This window comes from Tachypleus tridentatus, chromosome 11 (genome assembly GCF_004210375.1).
Source record: "Tachypleus tridentatus isolate NWPU-2018 chromosome 11, ASM421037v1, whole genome shotgun sequence".
Lineage (NCBI taxonomy): Eukaryota > Metazoa > Arthropoda > Merostomata > Xiphosura > Limulidae > Tachypleus > Tachypleus tridentatus.
In genome coordinates, this window is record NC_134835.1 from 70,705,771 (window position 1) to 70,727,542 (window position 21,772).

Below are 21,772 nucleotides of genomic sequence, written 5' to 3' on the forward strand. Positions count from 1 at the left end.
TCATTTGTATGTTAGTATACAGATATTTTACATTAATATAGCTAAAGTAAAAGGGAGTATCAATGCAAGTGGTGAGAGAAAACTGTGAGGTAAAGTATTATTGTGTCAGAAAATAATGTAACCTCTAATACCCACGCTCAGTAAGTACTGAGCATACGCAATTAACTATAGCAATTTAAAAAAATTACTTATCCTAAATAAACAGGCTTTACACAGATAACTTGGTATAAAGACAGTTAAGTAAGTGAGTAAAAGTATAGATATTCAATAATTTATTTCATTAAAATAAATGATGAATATAACTACTTCAACTGAATTAAGAAAATATTTAGAAAAAGCTTTCTATTCTTCTAATCATGGAGATCTCACTTTTCTTTGGCTGAACTGAATCTTAATAATCAGCAAATGGAGGAGCTGCTAAGCCTAGCTCCCATATGAAAACATACACAAGTACATCACAGATCTAGCTTACATCTTCCACTTTAAACCCAGACTGATCATCATTTATTTTGGCTACTAGTACTGCCTACTATGTGAAAATAAAAGTACACCATAAGCTTAATTTACACATCTCTAACACTAGCATGGTCATTGATCTCAGGGGATTGCAAACTTTTTTTTATTACAAGACAATAATATTCTGCATCTTCAATGAGTATCCCATCCCAATTAATCTACATACTATGTACTTTAACACTAACGTGAATTTTGTGTATTTGATACAGCAATTCTAACTAACTCTTTCCTGCTACCCCCTTGAAAGTCTACAGGACCTCCTGATTTATCTTAGTATCTAGGATTACCTCCAAGAAGAAAAGAAAATGTCCATAAATGCACCACAGGCTTAACTTACACATCTTCTGTTTTATCCTCAATTTGGTTAACTACCTTGGTTGCTAAATATGCCTACTTTATGAAAATGCACACAAATACATAACTTTAACTTGAAAATCTTCCATTCTAACACCAAATTTGTCATCTGAATTGGCCACTAGGCCAGACTACTAGGTAATTTATGTAAACAAATACATAAAAATCCTAACTTACACTTCTTCCACTCTAACATCAGGTTGGTAATTCATTTTTGACAATGTTTTTGCATCATCTACTTCCATGGGTTCTGAGAAAGCTTCTTCAATGTTCACATCATCTAAGTTCATCTCCTTTTCCCACTCTAATTAATTTTAATTAAAATAAGTTCTCAAAATTGTGTTATTTTTTATATACAAAAAATAATGTTAGGTAAAAATGAAACATTAATTAAAATGTCTAAAACTTTATAAAATTTTTACAATCAGAAATAAACCTAAAAATGAATCAATCATGCAATTTTCACAAGGAAAAAAAAGCAGTAAAACCAAAAGTAACACTTTTCTGTTGTGCATACTTTCACTTATATCATTAATAAGTTTAAAAAGACATAATACAGAGGTTAAGTATGTCATATTATAACAATTTTGGAGCCTTGTACATCATAACAGTCTATGTCATTATGTTCATTCATGCTCTATCTAACAACCATAAATTTCACTGCAAAAAGACCAACACTAGACACTCCAACATACACTATATGTTTAGCCAAACTTGTACTTACAATTAGTATCTTTACTTTTAATGGTAACAGATCTGTGGAGTTGCTGTGGGAACTAAAATGCATTCTACCTTTGCCAACCTCTTTGTTGAATATACTGAAATGTTTAATCAATCCAGTATATCACTACAATGATGTATTGTTGTTACATGTCCAATACAACACTCCCCTTTCTAAACATTAATATACATAAAAGATGGCCATCTGACCACTACTATATATTACAAAGAAACAAATTTATACATGTACCTATATTTTGAACCTCCCCACCTGTAAAGGAAAAAAAAAAGTCAATACCATACTCATGGTTTCCATGACTATACAAAGCATGAAATGATTATGAATCAAAATCCAAAGACATGAATTTTTTTTTTTAAATAAGAGATATTACTCTAATTCTCACATCCATGATGCAGCCACCAAAACTAGTTCATATACCCAGGAGCAAACACTCAACACTACCAAGAAAGAAAACGCTGATCATATTCTACTTGTGCTAACATACTATCAGACCAACAAGAAGATCAAAGACATTATATTAAACAATTACACAGTATGTACTGATGACCTTATTACCTCTTAATCTATTTCCAAGGACCCACCCAAAACCTAAGATAAATCCTGGTGCACAGTATACTTAAACAAAATAATACTACGGGCACTCATACATGTAAACAAAATATGTGTGTCACATGTCAACATATAAAAAGAACCACACATACGAGGAGAAAAAATCCAACATAAGACAATCCTTTGAATGTGCTACTTAATGTATCACCTACTGCATAATTTGCAAAAAATGCAATACTTTGTACAATGAACAAACTCAATGTTGACTTGGTAATTAAGCATAAAAACATTTAAACCATATTAAACTGTGGAATAAAGATATACCTATAGGTCAACATTTCATCATCAACAATCAAACAGTTGAGGACTTTTAATTCTGGGACTTATTAGTGCTCCAACAGACATTCACAAAAGCAAGCAACTGAAAAGGAGATTAATCTATAATCTAGGGACCTTACAACCATTTGGTTTAAATGGATGCTTTTCTTCCTATGGATTCTGATTTTTTTCATATTATTTTTCAATCTCATTTTATTTCATGTATTCTTCACTTGTAAGATTTATGTAAATGATGTTATTTGGCAGAGAAATCTCACATTCCATGTTCAAAAAGTTACACATGCAATTTTGTTAAATTCTGCATACACACCTTTCCTGTAAGCTGTACACACTGACAAAGAGTACTATCTGGAAATGTCCTCTTAAAATATAAATAGAAAACTTGACAATGTTTAACCTATTCTTTAATTTTGAACAACCTTGAGTTAATACAAAATAATGAGAAACCACAATGGTATTATTTCAATTACATGAGTAGCTGGAATAATCTAAAACAGTAAGAACAGTGAACACCAATTTTGATAGTTGATTAATTTTGTGACATTGATAACAGATTTGATCATAATTTTGAGTAATCAGTTACTTTACATGACATTAACTGATATAATCAGTGCTTATACGTAGTCTACTGTATAGGTTAATCACCCAGCTCCATTGTCAATGCCATGAAGTACAAGAATATTTCCAACTTGGAAATTCTAAATCCCTAATCTGAATAAATCTTTATAATATGTGTACAAATATTTTGTGTCAGAAAGTGTTGTTGCATACTATTCCCATAAACAACCAATTTTCAGTAGCAACAAACTATCTAACAACATCAAACAAATGCTGTTATTATACATTTTGTATACCATCTCAACTTTATACCAGTTAGTTGTAGCTTGATGATTTTTAAATTCTGAATTGTTTTAAGATAATGGACTCAACCCTCTGTTTCTCTTAGATATGATGGATAAATAAGAAATCATTTATACAGAATGGAAAGTCTATGGATCCACATCTTCACACTTCAGAAAAATTATTACTGTATTTTATTATTTTTAAAGTTTTCTTTTGTTAATTTTTATATTAATATCAAAAATTAATAATGCTTATGTAATTTGACAGTAGGATGTTAAAATGTAACAAATATGAGTGTAATGGACTGGTATAATTTTTCAAGGAAGAAGTAAGTAGCTGTGATAATCAAACGTTCACATTTTTGTTTGTATCTGTCTTACATACAATGTACTGTGACCAAGCATTTTTCTTATTGCCTCATCTACCTACCTTTAACCATCCAGACAATGCTAACATAACATGTAGTTATGCTCAGCAATTAGTTTAAATAACAATATTGAATATAAAGGTAATAATATGTGAGACTGAAGCCAAAAGCATGTTAGTTCACTAATTTGAAAGGGAAGTTTCTATGGCTAATAAAAGTTTATTTCTTTGCTCCAACCTTATGGACCACTCAAGAAGTCTGAAAATATTGTAAAAACTTAGAAGCATGAAGTCATTCGATATCATGCTATGTATTTGTATCCAAATTGAAATAACTAAATGTATAAATAAGTATCAGGAATATTGTTTTGGATGTTGAGTGTTTCAGTTTCTTGTTCTGTTAATGATGTTTGGATTAAGAGCATAACTTTGTGAAGCTGTATTCCTTTACCATTTGTTAATTATTGTTACATTTTAGTTACTTTTCTCTATGTTGTTAAATTTAACTGTCTCTTGAGTTTGTTCAAGGATGATGAAAGTTCACACTAAGTAACATTTTTCTCACAGTGAGGTGTTTGTTCTAAGTAGTAATGTGAATGAGTTAAGTGTCCCATGTAATTAAACTGAACGAGTGTTGTGTCAATAACCAATCATAATTCAGCAGTTAATTATAATCTCATCATCTGGAAGCAAATAAAAAAGCAATTAAGAGAGTATAACCCAGAATGCTAAAGAACAAAGTTTTAAGATTGGATATTGTTTCAAACATAGTTAGAAAATACAAGTGATTAATCAGGGTTTGAAAGTATTGTATTATAATTTAGATGTTATGATAATTTACACTTAGGCTCTGTTTCTTTTGAATTATTTTTCTTAATATTTTCTATCAAGGTTATATTGTCGAGTTGGAAGTTTGAACTTCAGTTATTTTTTATGTAGAATAAAGGATTCATTACAACTTTTCAACCCTTAAAATTAAAATACACTGAGCATGAACACTCGCAGATAACAAATACTTTGTGGTTAAGTACTCTAAAATATGTCTGTGCAGAAAGTTTACATTTTCCCGTACCAAAAAATGTACTTCCAGTAACCATTATCTCTCCTAACACTTTATGATTTATCCCAACAAACTTCTCTACTCATTGAAACATTGGTATGGATTATATTTCCCTACAATCTTTATACCCCACTATATCACCCACAGAGATTTTAATTTTGTAAACTTCCAAAACACAATTATCTACTCTCATAGGTCAGCTGAAACTTACCACTGACCAGGTGGTGGAGTCAGTGATAGCAAGGATCCCACAGAAAGTATCTGTATAGAAAACATGTAAATTGGGACATAGTATAGAACATTAGCAGGATTTACACAATTTCTGAAAAAGGTATGATTTTTGCCTAGATAATGTGAAATCTAAAATGTGGGCAGTGGAGACCAAATTAACATCATGAGAATAAATGTACAAGATGGAAAAACTATTTAAAAACTGGTTCCTTCTGCAAAACCCAACCCAAATGGTCTGGAAATACTTTATGTGCTCACAAGAGACACCTAGACCACATCCATGCTGACAAGGCCCCAGGACTTGTTATTGTGTTGGATATACAAGACTGCTTATTATAAGAGTTATTATTTAGTAACCTAATATTTCATTATTATTTAGTTTTCATAACAAGAGACCCCTGCTGGTACAGTGGTAAGTCTGTGGATTTACAATGCTAAAATCAGTGGACACAGCATATGGCCATTTGTGGCTTTGCTTAAAGAAAAACAAATGCACACACAGAAAAATAACAAAGTAATTATATTAAAGAAGATAGTTGTGACAATTTTTATGAAACTCATTAAGAGTTGTTCATTGTATGTGTAGTTCAACTGTTGATACCATCTTTCTTAAAACCTCTAAGTTTTTCTTGCTATGCAAGTGTTGTTATCTCATAGTGTCTTGCAGCATGCAGAAAGTTCAAGGCCTCAGTTAAGCAAGACATGTAAATAGGTGACCAGCTGCTAATTCAAGTAAATAATGTGACATAAATTCCCTCCAGTGATCAATGCACCCAAACTGGCAGAAATACAGATATGTCAAACATGATGAGCTGAGACTTGTATAAACCATATAAAGCACATGACAATTCCACCCTCTCAAAGTGACAGTGGATAAGTCATGTGACACAATAAGATCTCAATTTATGCCACATAACATACCAGAGTCTGAGTGTGTGTTTATCTTATAGCAAAGCCACATCGGACTATCTGTTGAGCCCATCAGAGCCTGAACCAAACATTAAAAGTTATCTGGATCTATGTTGTGATATAAATGTGAAGAGGAGTAAAGATGAATAGGAAGGAAAGCTTTATCCCCTTATCTAGCTGCTAAGTTTTGGGTAGAAAAAAAAACAAACTGGATACTACAGAACATAACTGGAATAGAAAAAATCCTGGGAGCATAAAGTGCAAATACATCTGAATGTCAAAGACCACTAGCCAAAAACAGAAGAAAACAAGTCTTAAGTGAAAATTGATACAGTGAAAATTATTCCAATGGTTAAACATGTGGATAAAATAAGCCATGGAGAACTAGTTAACATCCCAATTAGGAACCTAGAAAAGCCTACAAGGATAGGTAACCTGAAACCATTTCAGAAGTAATGACAAAACTTGGGACTCTGAACTTTCATTCTCTTAGAAAACTGAAAAGCAACCTAAGACAGCTTTATAGAGGGCAATAGACAAAGGCACTAAACCTTTGTCGAATAACCACATTAGAAAGTGAGACATGTAGCAAAGTGGGATGAAAAGGGTTAAACCCTTGTCTGAGAGACCATTAATGATAAGTAAATCATTTCTGTTGACAAACATTCAAAGAAGAATACTAAATGACTGTGTTAATGAGGATGCACCCAAAAAGACAATCTCTGATGTTGTGGGATGCACTGCATAAAAATTGGGCACGAAGTCAAAGAACATTGATTTCTGGATGATTACGTCTGACCAAGGCTGACGTAAAATGAAATAACCAGAGAAAATGTTGACACTCCTGAAGCTACTGGAGGAGTGAAAATCAAGGCCAACCCAGCCAAAATGGTGCCACTAGAAAAACTTGACAGGACAAGGAGAGAAATGGTGCTAAAACCTCCAATAACAGTCAAATTAGAGGGAACGCATAATGACAAAGACTCATCCAAATTTCTTGTCACAGGTCGGAAAATAACAGTGAAATTTATGACAAATATCAATCTTTGGAAGATAGAGGGAAGGCAGCTAGTCATCACCACCCACCGCCAACTCTTGGGCTACTCTTTTACCAATGAATAGTGGGATTGACCGTCACATTATAATACCCCCATGGCTGAAAGGGCAAGCATGTTTGGCACGACGGGATACGAATCTGCGACCCTCAGATTACGAGTTGCACGCCTTAACTACGCTTGGCCATGCCGAGCCCCAACTCCTAAGTATTCAGATACATCACCAGAAACTTGCAACTTCACTTTTTCTTAGTTAATTTCACGTGTGAGCTAACAATAAGTTTGTTTCTTCTAAAGGTTATCCTCAACCTTTAAGACAATGATGTTGTGACTTCTTTTGGATAATTTGAGAAATGTTCTATATCTCTGAAGTACACAAATCCTGGAAGTTTGAATGCAAAACTCCATAAAATTCTTAAATTCCTCCTTATAATTAATGTAAATATAATGTTTTTAAAATAATTTTGTTCATTAAAAAATTAGTTTATGTATAATAATAGAAAATATTTTATCTCTACAGGAAAGTATATTACACATATTTGTTAGACCTAGCATTGCAGATTGATACTTTTCTTGTAGATATTACCTAGTTTAAGGTTTCAGACACTGGAATATACCTTTACATGCACTTACCTTCGATACAATTTCCTGCTTTATTATTCTCTTCCATAAGATCTGTGGAGTCATACTGCTCAATATCTGAAATACCACCATTTTCAACTATGGCTTCCTGTTGCTCGGTGACATACTTCTTAGTTTTTGTGACTTCTGTCACTTTCTCATTGGAAAAGGTTCCTGTTAAAAGCTTTTTAGAAGGAGACTCTGAATGTAAAGTATTTCCATCCTTGAATTCTGACTTTTCTGGTAAATGATGGTTATATTCAACTGCTCTGGGTCTTAACAATTCTCTTGACTGTAGAGCTCGAACTGGAGTTTTTATAGCAAATGGATTGACAGCTCTGAAGATTGAATAAAAAAAATACAATTTATCTGTAAAAAAGTGACTTGTATAAAAATATTTTAAATTTGAAGTCAGTTTCATAAAAAGTTTAGAGGCAGAGGGAAAGGGTAATTCTTGTTAGTGGTAAAGGAAAGTTTAGACAGATAATATCTTCTTGAACCTAGTCTTAAAGACTTTCTAGTGATTTTATATTACTTTATGGTAATTAAAAACAATTTTTTGATTTATCACCACATACTTTGAGCAAACTCTGAAAAATTACATATAAAAAACATGCTTTATGTATTACATATTTACTTCTTATTCTACATTTTACCTATTTACTCAGCTTAGCTAATGATATACTTTACTGCCCGTTAAACAAGTTTCAACAATACATCAATAGAATATTATTTAATTAACTTTATTCATTCTTATCCTGCAAATGGATGACATTATGGAAATTATCTTCACTTGTAAAATGAACATCATTCACAATACATTACATTTATGCATTTGGTCTTCAGCTTCTAATATAACAAAGAAAATGAATACAAACATTAAAACTATAAGGCTGACAAAGGATGTTTGAAAACTGTTTGGATATGTCTTACACTGTAGTTTCAAAAATATTTTATTAAGGAATACTATAAACAATTAAAAATAATAAACTTAAAAATTCCAAATATTGTGTTTTTACCTCTTTAACTGAGGAGATGCTTGATGATATTCCTTTTTCTTCAATATAGTTGGTTTAGGAGAAACTGCAGAGGAGCCTATACTACCACTATGGACTTCTTCAATAATACTACCCAACAGTTCATCATCATCCAGTTTCACCTCTTTCTGAAGTCACAAAAATAAAAAACAATCTTTAATTTTTTTCTTTACAAAGAAAAATTAATTAATCTTTTGAGAGAGTTTCAACTTAATCTGTAAGTCTACAGCTTAATTGTGCACTATTATTATAGCTCTCCTTAAAATGACTGTCCAAGATTTAGAGAAGTGCATACTAACATTATTAATCACTAAATTACCATACCTATACTAAAACTTTTAAAATGAAGAACAATATACATTTTTAAAAATACTTTGAACTTTAATTTTGCATGTATTTAAATTCACCTTATTAAAAGCACAATAAAAATAATTTCCAGTTTATGCACAACCCTTGAAATACAAACAAGGAATAAAACATTTACTGATGGTCAGGATGTTGAAGAATGTGTTCAAACTTGGGGGTTCTTAACCAATGGTTCATGAAAAGGCTAAAGGGGGTCCGTAAACAGGGGAAAAATGATTTTTTTCCTTCCATTATTTTGTGTGTATGTGTGTGTGGATGTATGGGGGGAGAGAGTCCACAGCATTTATATTAAATTCTCTATGACATGAAAAAAAGATTAAGATACACTGCTCTAAATGTTATATCCACAAAATGAGTAGATAAGTTTCATCTCTCAAAGACAAACTTTGGACTTATTTTAAGCAGAAACAAGTCATCCGAATTAGGTTTATACCTATCTTGTTTGCAATTATATATATTAATGTTGTGAAGAGCAGGCATATGATATGTTTTCAACCTAATTTAGTTACATAGAAATTTTAAACATTTTTCCAATTTAGTTTCAATGCAATTTTAGCAGAGCCATATAGTATAGGAAGTCATTCAAATCACCCCATTCGAGTTACTTTATTCTCTATAGTAGATAATGTTTATTCTGTCTAAGAAGATGTTGTAATAACATAAATAATCAAGATTAAAAGAATTAGCAAGTATAATATATTTTGTTGGCCAAATCACTACTGTGCATGCTACTACTGATCAATGTACTGAAAGAACTAAAGTCACAAGGTGACACTGTCAACTAGACACACAGATCAAGCTTATTTGTAGAATTCAGGTGTTTTTCTTAGTTAATTTCTATCTTGAAGTCAACAAGTACAATCCTATCTGCAAATCAGTGTGTTTAATTCTTACAGCTGTCTGTCTCCACAGAAAATGAAGCTTGAATATTATTTTTCAGTGTATTTGGCCTTAAAAAACTTACACAGAATCTATACATTTACTTATTTCTAATTTTCTTAATTATCTGTTCTTAACACTGCCCCACATTCCAATTGTAGGACTGGAACATAAAATAAAATTTCTGTGTCTAACATTTGAATTCTTGTTAAGTTGGTTGGTTGGTTGATTGATTTAGTGTTTTATGGCACAAAGCAGCTAGGCTATTTGCACCAAACATCCAGTAAAAAGTTAAAATTAAAGTAAATTTAGTAAAATTCATAAAAGGAAATTAAGGTGAAAAAAAACCATAAGTAGCATAAAACCAATGTTTACATGTAGCCTACAACATTAAGAGAAAAATTACAGTAATACAAGTTGTAAAGGGGTTTCTGTAGCATAATTGTAATTATCAAAACTTGCAAGGAAGAAAAATTGGTATGTACAAAAGCCACCTGAAGTTGGCCTTTCCAGTCCTGGTTCTGAGTTATTTGACGTCTGATTGATCATAGGTCTCTCCAGGCAGCAGGTAGAGAGAACAAACAGTGATAGTATGACCTAAGGAAACACTGATGGCTATGGCCTCCAAGGGTGTATTGAGTGGCAAAGACAGGGTGGGCACATGCTGATTAACCAACATTGCTACCCCTCCATGCACTCGTCCATTACATAACCTGCCATTTCTGTACAAAGAAAACTGCCAAATGGTGACTGTATTGACAGGTTTCAGAAATGTTTCCTGTAACGAAAGACATACAGGATGGTAGGAAGCTATCAGTGTTTTTGTGTCATCCAGATTAGAACATAAACCTCGGCAATTCCATTGTATCAAGGTGGCCATTTTTATTTATGTGTAGGTGAATTTGGTGGAGAACCTTACTGTTTACGTCCACGTCTTTTTTTCTTTACTGTCTTTATTTGAAGGAGGTCTATCGACTTCCATGGATCCTGCCCTGGGTCGATTGGGCAGGTCTTTGCTGTTGGAAAAGGAATCCAATGACTGAGGACATGAACGAATGATCATTTTGCATCTTGGGGTTGGTAAAAAAGATGCATCTGAGGAAATGCCCTTCCCTGGTACCAAAGGAAGTGAATCTTGGGATTTGCTAGAAGGTATGTTAGAGACAGAGATGGGTGTTGAAGTTGATTCATCAACTTTTTTAACCATGGAGGTCAAAAGACTTTTCATTTGGTTTGAGAACGATTCTCTTGGAGAACCAGAGAGATCTGTCTGCACTCCCACTGTAGTGGTGGAACACGAAGTGCAGCAGCATACGTCCAAGATGAAGTGGTGGACAGCAATTTCCGAGCCTCAGGATAAGTAATGTTATGTTGTTTTCAAAAGCTGCACCTCTTTTTCCTCCAACCATTTAGAGAAAGAACAAAAGTAGGAAGGGTGAGAACCATTGCAGTTGACACAATGTGGGTCCTTTTCACACTCATAGGCATTGTGGTCCTTGCCACCACAACGAGCACATGTCAGGGAACCACGACATGATGTCTTTGAGTGGCGAAACCTCTGACATTGAAAACATCGGAGAGGGTTTAGAATGTACGGCCATACCTTGCAATTTAGATAACCTGCCTTGATGGTGGCAGGTGAACGTGGTGATATAAACGTCAAAATGAGAACACTGGTCGGCATTGTAATTCCATCTTTGCGAGTGGAGATACGCCTCACTGTAGAAACTCCTTGGGTGGAGAAAACAGGTAGAATCTCTGACTCTGAGACATTCTTAAAATCCCTCTCAACAATAACTCCTCGTGATGAATTTAAAGTAGCATGAGGTGTAACCTCAAGAGGTATATCCCCAATTGCCTTTGAATGCAAGAGGAGGTCACTGTGTTGAGATGTGAATGTTTCCACAAATATGTCACCAGATTGAAGCTTCTTTACTGACTCTGGAGAGCCAGCAAGTTCATCTAGTCTCCTCTGAATGAAAAAGGGAGACATCTGCCCTAAAGGTTTGTCTGAAAGAGAATATAAGATAAGAAAGTGAGGTACAATAGGTGTAACAGATGTTGAAGATTACTGCTCAGAATCTTCAAGACGTGGTCGTTTACCTATCAACAGTTTTTTCATTACTTTATTTAAGTTTTTATTTGGAGGATCCATAATAAAAAAAGGGAAATTTCGGTGCCCACTTACCCCACCCACCATGAAGCCCTACAAGGGGATGCACTACAATGCCAAACAAACACAATGCAGCAATGCCAGGGTTTCGTAAGCACTATACCCAAACATCAGCATCAGATACAATGTCCACAACACCTGCTGAGAACATCCAACACTGGTACTTGATTGATCCTAGCCCAAGTAGGCCAGCCAAATGACCCAAGGGTGGCCACCCCAAGGCCACCCATGTACAGGAATTCAAGGCCAATGTGTTAGGGTTGGACCCCTCAACCACCAGGATCCTCTCCTCCCCTTCACAGGTCACCATGCACAGCAAAAACGTGGGTGGATATTTAGGAGGTAAACTGAAAGAACAGAACCTTCCCTGGGAGGTCCCCTTACCATGTACAGGAATTCACACAAGGGAAATTCTTGTTAAACAGTATTTATTCAGTTTTCACAGAGCATCTGAACTTCATCTTCAGCCTGTTCTGTACAGAAGATGCTTCAATGCTCTTGTTACAAAAATGCATGTGTGTGTGTTTTTAAACAGGCATGCACATACATTTCCAGATAATTTATGAAAAAACAAAAAAATAAATAGTAGTTATATTAAATTACTAAAATCTAATTCTGTTCCAAATATGCACTAAATTTTGAACTCAAAAATCAAATACTTGTACCTCTGTCTTTTTCTTTGCAGGTGCTGCCATAAACATACTTTTTATATCACAGACTTTTTTTTGAGCAGCTTTCCGTGCTGGTGGTGGTTTGAATCTTTTTTTGCGTTCATTTGAAGAACTTTTATCTGTAATGCCACAAAATCATATACTTATCATTGTCCAATAAACTATTTTAAGTTAGATATAATATTAAAATGCCATACTGACATCTTCAAAAGATTTTTACAATTATATCTGTACAAAAGTAAATTTAAACAGCAATCAATTACAGAAAAAACGAAATACCTAATACATAGCATAAACCTTTTTATCACTTCACTTTTTATCAAGGACTCCAAGGCTTCACTAATATGACTTTATCATCTAAACCCTGTCGCATAACATCCCAGCAGAAATTGTTGAAGTATACCCAATTTACCTGTTTTATGAAGTTATCTTATTGAATTCAGTGCCTATGTAATAAATGTAAGATAACACATATCCACAAATCTGATACAACTTAAGAAAGCTATTGTCCCTATACGCTAATGTGATTTGTACAGTTAAGATAATTGTTCTATATTTTTAAGTCTGAATCTAATATATATATAGTTTTGTTGATAAGAGACAGATGAATGGAGCACTGTTAAAAGATAACTGAATTTTACATATAAATTTGATAAGTTCCTGAAGGAAAACCTCGGACACACTGTATTTTCAGAGACTAGAGGTTTTAAGTATTATAACTAGTACTGGTTTTATAGAAGTTACATCATTGTACTAAAAAATTAACTTCATGATTCACAGCACTAGTTACACAACCTGCCAGTAAGATATTAATGAAGTAAAATAGCTATTTACTAATACTGTTATCTTACCTTTATCATCAACTTCATCATTGATGTCATCATCAAAGATTTCTCGACCATCTTCTACATACCCAGAACCATCTGAAAGTTATTTCCCCAAACAAAGATATATAAAAAATAAAATTGGAAATCAAAATTCATCCACATCTTTCACTTTTATAAAATAAAAACTGTGTAAATTATTGTCTTGTGTTGCTATGAGCCCTTTATAAATAATACAACTGATTTGTAGACTTCATTTATTTATGTTATTTCTTTCAAAATATTACAACTGTAAAATTTTTGCACAACTGAGGCTCTACTTCACTTTGAAAATTCAATTAAAAAAAAACAAACAAAAACCAATCAAATAACTTATATTTCCATTATATATTAATGAAAAAAATACCACCTACCATCATCCACAATCCAATCATCTTCTTGTCTGGACTGTACAAGCTTGGAATACTCAGATTCTGCAACCTCTTCATACACTGGTAAATCATCTTTCAACTGAACCAAAACAAATTAAATGATTATAAGTAGGAAACCTCTTTATACATACACAGGAAATTATATATTAAGAGCTTTTGAATGATTTTATGAAGAAAAATATGAATTATATAATTACAAAAATTTACTGAGAACACAAACAATTACCCATGAATATGTGAAAATGAGATAAATTACACAACAGGAAAATGTAATGGAAAAAACCAATTAGCTTTTTTCTTTCTTTTACACAATGATTTCATGATGGCTCTTTACCATTTTTCAAAAAAGATAATTAATTTACTATATATTTCCTGTCAATGTCTCTCTTTGGAATCAAAAGTAATTAGTGAATTACTCTTTCAAAAACACTGTTGTTTTATCTTCAAACTGTTTGGCTAATTTGTCAGAAAAAAAAACACTTTAATTTCACTTAGGATTATTTCAAGATCATTTCTGAACTCAAATGCTTTAGCAAATCATCAGTTACTATGTACACGTGTGTATATGTATATATGTCTAAAAATACTGTTGTAAGTTAAAAACTGCACATTACAACTTATAAAATTAAGAATCAAACATCTCAAAAAGAAAGTATCAAAGTTGCTCTGTAATTTAGATCTTTCAATGGAAGTACTGAAGAAACAAACATACTCACTTCATATTTGTGTTTCCCACCTTTAAGTTGCCTAAGCTTTTCTAGAGCTGCATGCCGACCGTACTTATCAACACGTTGTCGTCTGCTTCGAGATGTTACTAAAGGCTCTAGGATAAAGAAAGACATTAATGCTTATGAACAAAGAACCTAATAACAAAAAAACTGACAAATGTACATTTACTGACAGAAATCACTGATTTGCTTTAAAAAAATCATTTTACAAAACTGAGAGAAGCAGTTTGATAGTATAGTTAATTTAGTTCATTGAAGTCAATCAATCACAAACTAATTCATAAATAGTATTATCAAAAACAAAGTCTGGAACATGAGGCCAAACCTATAAATCTTAACATTAAATTTACATTCCCAACTCATTCATTTCATTACTCAGGTCACCAAGAAACATATTACTCAAGCATCATAAAATTTTAAATATCTCGCTCAAGTGGTTTCTTGTGCAACTAATAATCCAGAAAAACATTTTCTACGTTGGTAATGCTAAAATGTATGCAATAACAAGCCTAAAACAGAAAACATAATCACAATATTCTAAGTGAAGCTTCATAAGTTTACGAAAAATTTGTGTAGAGTGAATCCAGTGGTGGAATATAGAATAATTCTTGCATCTTTACACATTATATATAGCATAAAGTTAAATTCATAACAATTTTGTGTAAAGATTAGGACGTACAATATACTAGCAGTACTAGTATTAACGGCAACAAACTGAAATATACATTTATTTTGTTACTTCACGTCTGACGTTAACAATTGCTACCCAGATGTTACTATTCACCATAAAAAATGTAATAAGATTCAGTAAGACAAAAATCATGATTAAGGTATATCAAAAATTAAGTTTTAAAATCGGCTCCCGATCAGAACGCAATTCAAAATTAATGTTCCCGTTACTACATAATGATATTTGGCATAATTATATATTTAAATTATATTATGAAGGTTTTCATCTAGAAATTAGAATATTCGACTGATGATAAATTTAAAATTAATTATTTCAACCGATATTTTAAAATAATGCAAAAAATAAATATGTAATTTCACATATACCAGTATTAACATCCATCCTAACTTCAGTTTATCAAATCAGCACCACGTTATCACTCGCAAACAAAATCTTAAAGCAACATCACACATAAAAAGTTTCGTAAACAAACAGTTTTGTAGCGCGAAGAATTTGGCGCGAAGACTGGTGGTATAGATGTATGTTATACATCTGATAAATTATAAATTTTACGAAAAACTATTTTTTTATTACTGTCAAACAATTATTTCAAGATGATTAAACGCAAGCCGAATTTCACCACGAACTTCATTTCATTTGTTTTTAATATGTATTTTATTTATTTTTATTTGTTTAAAATCTTACAGTTTTATTTTATTAAGAAAAACATTTTTAAAGCATGACTACAAATACAAATCTTTTCATATTTAAAATTGCACCACATTTTAGAGACTACAGTACTAGAATCATACAGACAAGGTTCAACTCAGTTAAAATAACGGTTGTATTTTTATACCAAAATAGCTCCTAGTGGCACATCGGTATATCTGCGGACTACCACCGTTAGAAATCGGGTTTCGATACACTTGGTGGGCTCAGTACTGATAGCTTATTGCATAGCTTTGTGCTTAATTTCAAACATATAGTCTGAATTTAGTTTGTGTTTTCTGACGCATTTCTAAATAACTAAGTTTAATTTCAGGTTTAGGAAAAGAAGGACGATCTACTTATATATCAACGCAAAGAACTTCACTTGTTTGGTTGTAGTTAAATGCAAAACTGCATAATCGAACATCTGTGCTTACCATGTGTATCGAAATCCGGGATTTTAGCGTTAGAATTTTCATAACACATAGAAATAAATATGTTTGTTCAAACAACCCGTTAAAAGTCACTTTGCATTAAATAAATAAATACATTATTCAGGCTGTCAAAAATTTAATTACGTAACACTGACTGAAGTATAGTACACATAATTATGAATAAATGAAGTGAACATGAACTCACGAAAATCTTTGACATTTTTTTATTTGTTTAACGTTCCGGCTGTAAGCTTTCGTCAAGGAATATTCTACCATCATATTGTTTGTGTAAGTTTGTAGGAAGTATAGACATTACGTGATGGTCGTGGCTTAGTGGTTAGAACTTTCATGAAAGTTAATCATTTAATTCATTTTGTGAATCCCGAATTTGTGCTTTATTAAAGTACTATTGAGGTGCGAAAAATACACTACTTAAGAGATAAGTTAGCAACTAATTGAAACGGTTGTATTAGCAGAATATTAAAAACAAGAATCAATATGATCAAACGCGTGATTAAGGAAGCCATGGGAAACGTATCGAAATGTCAAAATGGAAATAAAGAAGAATTATAAAAACAAATTCGAAAAAGTGAAGTACAGAAGGACGTAAATGAAGTGAAAAGGGAAATACATAAAATTATAATAAAAACATCAAAAATTAAAGAAATAGAAAAGAACTATAAAAACAAGTTCAAAGGAGTGCATAAAGAAAATGACATAATTTAAAAACTATAAGAAATGTATAGTAAAGCTTTAGTGCCAGAATAAAACTTAATTTGCAAATGTAAGGTTAATCAGCTATCCTTCTTATCCCATCTTCTAATAATTATAATCTCAAATACTATTAACTATGCCAAATAAAAGAGAATTCATCTGATCTACACCTGTTACTACCACTGCTGTGCCTGCAAGATCTTTTTGGAGTACACCAGTCACATAACATTATCAACAAGTTACATAATTTAGCAGCCCATTTCAACAGTGTCAGCCAATCAAGAAGTCAACAGACTATGATTGATATATATCTTGGGAAATATATCATGGGCTTTTAAGAATAATTTTCAAAATGAATTCATGAAACGGTGATCAATGGACCACTCATTTTATTACTCATTTAACAAGGCTTAATTTAACAACATTAGTAAACTTCTAATAGAAAGTGGTACACTAATATAGAGTAAGGTAATATGTTTTTATTTTATTTTGTATCCTGTCTAAGTGAGCTCACCTAATTTTTTTTTTTTAAATTATTTCAACCATTTTCAAATATGTAGTAAATATCTATTTTTCGAAGTGATACATTCAATTATCTTAGCTTACTTGTTTTATTTAGTAATGCTTGCTTCACTAGACAACATTTTCTTAGTCACCACATGATTTGAAATCATACAAAATACTTTTGCTATCTTCTGGAACTTCAATTCCAATTTAATGATCTGACCAGTGAATGAAAGGTTCATCACTGCTGTGTGTCATTAGCTTGTCCATGTGCTCAAAGTGCTCATACATGATGTGTAGTTACAGCAACTCAGGTTGATAGACACAGCTCTCATAAAATGTGATAAGGATCAGTTCAGCCTGAGATGTGTCACTTCCACATTATGGGCAGGTATCAACACCGTATCCAGATTCAATGTTCAGGTTTTGTTGTTTTATTTTAACATCTAATAGTATTTTATAGCTATTAATGTGCAAGCTCATGTAGATGTGTGTTTTGGAAAAACTACTATTTTATCTTACTCACATATCTTTCATATTCATCATATTGTTTTTTTCTTTTTTCACAAGTTAGGTAATATATCAATCAAGAAGGTTTTGCTCATTATTCTGTGTAGAAAAGCCTGATAATGTAAATTATGTACTGTCATAGAAAATATGAATTACACTATTTTTTCCTTGGTAGAAAGAATTGCCTTAAAACTGTCATATAATGGCTGGATAAATACAGATTTTTGTGAATTAATTTTTGTGGTGGTTTGCTAAAAAAATAATATGCATTATTAACCTAATTTTGACAGTTTTCTGGCAGCTTCCTTTCTAGCTTTAGAGACAGAGACAAAAAGAGACAGCAGCTTCATTCTTGTTTTGAAAGAGTCGGTACCTGTTGTTGAAGATTCACTTGTGTTTCATCTTTCCAGCTACTAATTCTGTTGATTATATGAGTCATCTTTACTTTATCTTGAAATATATTTTGTTTGACTTTTCAACTCAGCATGTCACAGCCTGTTTGCTTCGAATATATTGTATTTATTTTTGCTTGTTCCACATACTATGTCCTCGAATGTTTGACTAGTAGATCAGATAATTGTGTTCTAGAGTTATCATTGAAATTATTATGGCTTATCTCAAATAAACAAATTTTGATGTTATCAACCAGAACTTAATTGTTACAAAATTTGTAAGTTGTTCGTATTTTCAGCTCTACAGTGTTACTTTTGTCTGTTGTGTTCATTAATATGAGATATTCAACTGGTGACTCTTCATTCTGTCTTAATCTATAAGAGACAAGAGAAGAGCTAAAGAGATCTAAGACTGAAATTATACAGATCCTAGATGTCCCAGAAAAGTACTCTAGTGAATGTTAAGTGCTTATGTGCACTTTGTCAGGTGTTTCAGACCTTCACACTTTATCTACTCACTAAACCACAGTCTGTTTCATCAAAAACTGCTGATATCATCAACCATTATTGTTCAGACCAACAAAGCTTGAGATATTAGTTAAAAATCTGTGATAAGGTGTTATCTATTGTAGTTATGTTGCTATCTACTAGAACAGTTTTGAAATAAACTGTAGAGATTGTCATCCAGTGCTCCTGAAGTCCCATACTGGACTGACATCTTGAAAGTGCTAAAGATTATCTGTGTTGGCATACAATCTTTGCTAAAAAGACTCATTCCCCACATGGCAACATAATTACCATTACTTTACTTGGATGGTATACCCTGAATCAACTAGGAGCTTTCCATGATGAGAAAAGAAATGTTCATGCCATTCACCAACAGTAACCTCTTGTTCAAGTAGCATTAAACAGTGATGCCATTATTATGGTAATCTAATATCTAAGCAAATATGAATGAGAATTTGATGTTTGGCAAAATGTGCAACTCCAAATTGCTAAATAAAAGGAAGAAGAGACATCGCTTTGCCATAGATACAAATAAAAACAAAACTAGTACAGTCATCTGAACGAAAAGTCAATAGCTGAAAGAATATTGTGATCCTTACTTTCTGAGCTATCTAGTAAAGAGACTTAGAGTTTATTAAGTATTATATACTTAACACTCACTAGATTTCACCACTCACTCTTTGATGTAATTTTGCAGTAAAATATTTGTGGAGCATTTTGTTTTTATAGAATTGATTTTGATTTGTGGAAGTAATGTATGAGGACCATTAGAGAGCAAAGAAGGTTAGTGCCTAGCCAACTACTGACCACGAGTTGTATGAGTAGAATATAATATTTATGGATCAACTTATTATATTCCTAATGGTTTTTGTTACTGTTTTTAGTTGGACACTGTGTAGGTTTTATTTAGACATCTGTTAGTTCTAACTTTTACAAGTGAAGCATCAGATGAAGATCAGGTTGACTGAAAAGGCTGCATGAAAAAGTTTGGAATGCCAATATAGTGAAGATTAGAAATAAATGGAACACACCACTGTTGCTCCTTTCATGGATTTTACTGCTCACAGCACAGTTCATGAGTTATATCACAATTACAAGTCCCAGGCAAACAACCTGATACAATTATTCTCTTACTCTCTCTGACATCTTTTTCAAACCTAATGGTCCAGATAATGGAAAGTTGTATAGGTGATGTAGTGCTTTGAAATGTAGAGGCTGTGGAAGCATCAATTGGATTCATTGCTTATGTCCAATGGCATCTTCACACCTCTGACATGATATGCTTTCCTCTAGGGTTTTTTTTTTTTTTCATTATTTTTGATCCACCAAATAATTGGTTTCAAACTGTTATCCTTAGCCTAAACATTTTCAATTGAGTGTTGGACCACATTAACTTTTCATTATCTCCTTCGATGCACCATCTTAGCTTGTAGTCTGTTGTACTTAAGATTGTCTTTTCTATCTCCTGTTTCCATTTTTTCACAATGTTCACATTTTTTGTTAACACATGGTCTTCAAGATAATCTATATTTACTTCCATTTTTCTCGTTTGGTTTGTTTTGAATTTCGCTCAAAGCTACACGAGAACTATCTGCACTAGCCATCCATAATTTAGCAGTAAAGACTAGAGAGAAGGCAGCTAGTCATCACCACCCACTTCCAACTCTTGGGCTACTCTTTTACCAATGAATAGTGGGATTGACCGTCACATTATAACATCTCCATGGCTGAAAGGGCGAGCACATTTGGTGTGATGGGGATTTGAACCCGGGACTCAAATACTGTGAGTTAAGCACTCTAACCACCTGGCCATGTCAGGCCTCCATGATTTTGTCCTAGGTCATGCACAATGTTAAAGTTGTAACTGAATATTAAATGTTTAAAATTCAAGATTCTTGTGTAAATATAATTAAAATACTCAAATGAACAATGTTTTCTAATACCCATTTAAAAACCTTTGTTTTAAAACCAATTAATGGCATTAAACCAGAAACTCAACGTTTCATTGTCGAATCACATAATTCCCATGAGTATTTAAATTTGTTCATATCATATATATATATATGCAGTGAGCCATTGGTCATGTGATTGCTTGGTTTACATAGATTACATACATTGACTATGTATTCAAAGGAACTCATCTTTTCAGGAAACAATTTTCACTAAGAATTTAGCCAAAAGTTCTCTTTCCTTAATGAGCCAGAAATTTTCTCAGCCCTTCATAACTATTATCAAAGATTTTCTCTTGTGTAATTATTTCAACCAAATAAATGAATGTAATATTCCAGGGTAGCTTAACGACAACTTGCCTCAGTAGTTTTCTCAATACTTGCTTTGCATGATAATACTCTCTCTTAAGATCTAATGTTGTAAACCATTTTGACCCAAGATAGAGTCGATCCTTGGCAGTAGGTAGACATTCTTCTTTGTGATTTCATTTACCTTCCTTTAGTCTATGCAGAACCTTGAGGATCCATCGTTCTTCACAAGTATAGTAGATTATGTCCAAGGATGAGTACTCGTTTCTTTCACTCCTTGTTCCTTTAAAACTGCTATCTCTTCGAAAGCCACAACAAGTAATGTAATATATGGTACTGATTAGCTGTAAACTACTACAGCTGTGGTTATATATCTCTTGT

The 21,772-nt window shown here is 32.5% G+C and overlaps 1 protein-coding gene across 2 annotated transcripts in view; it reads right to left on the reverse strand.

The window, feature by feature from the left end:
- PolA1 (DNA polymerase alpha catalytic subunit) overlaps nt 1-15,888 on the reverse strand; it is a 110,640-nt gene extending 94,752 nt beyond the window's left edge. The window contains exons 1-9 of one of the 2 annotated variants that reach the window (XM_076467855.1): nt 15,751-15,888; nt 14,683-14,789; nt 13,949-14,045; nt 13,563-13,634; nt 12,706-12,830; nt 8,605-8,750; nt 7,598-7,923; nt 1,841-1,861; nt 1,048-1,174 (exon numbers count right to left, since the gene is read on the reverse strand). In XM_076467855.1, coding sequence (XP_076323970.1) covers nt 1,048-1,174; nt 1,841-1,861; nt 7,598-7,923; nt 8,605-8,750; nt 12,706-12,830; nt 13,563-13,634; nt 13,949-14,045; nt 14,683-14,789; nt 15,751-15,766 — 1,037 coding nt within the window. In that variant the 5' untranslated portion in view covers nt 15,767-15,888. The remainder of the gene's footprint in view (nt 1-1,047; nt 1,175-1,840; nt 1,862-7,597; nt 7,924-8,604; nt 8,751-12,705; nt 12,831-13,562; nt 13,635-13,948; nt 14,046-14,682; nt 14,790-15,750) is intronic. The other variant, XM_076467856.1, reaches the window with a different exon arrangement.
- Between the last annotated feature and the right edge of the window lie 5,884 nt (nt 15,889-21,772).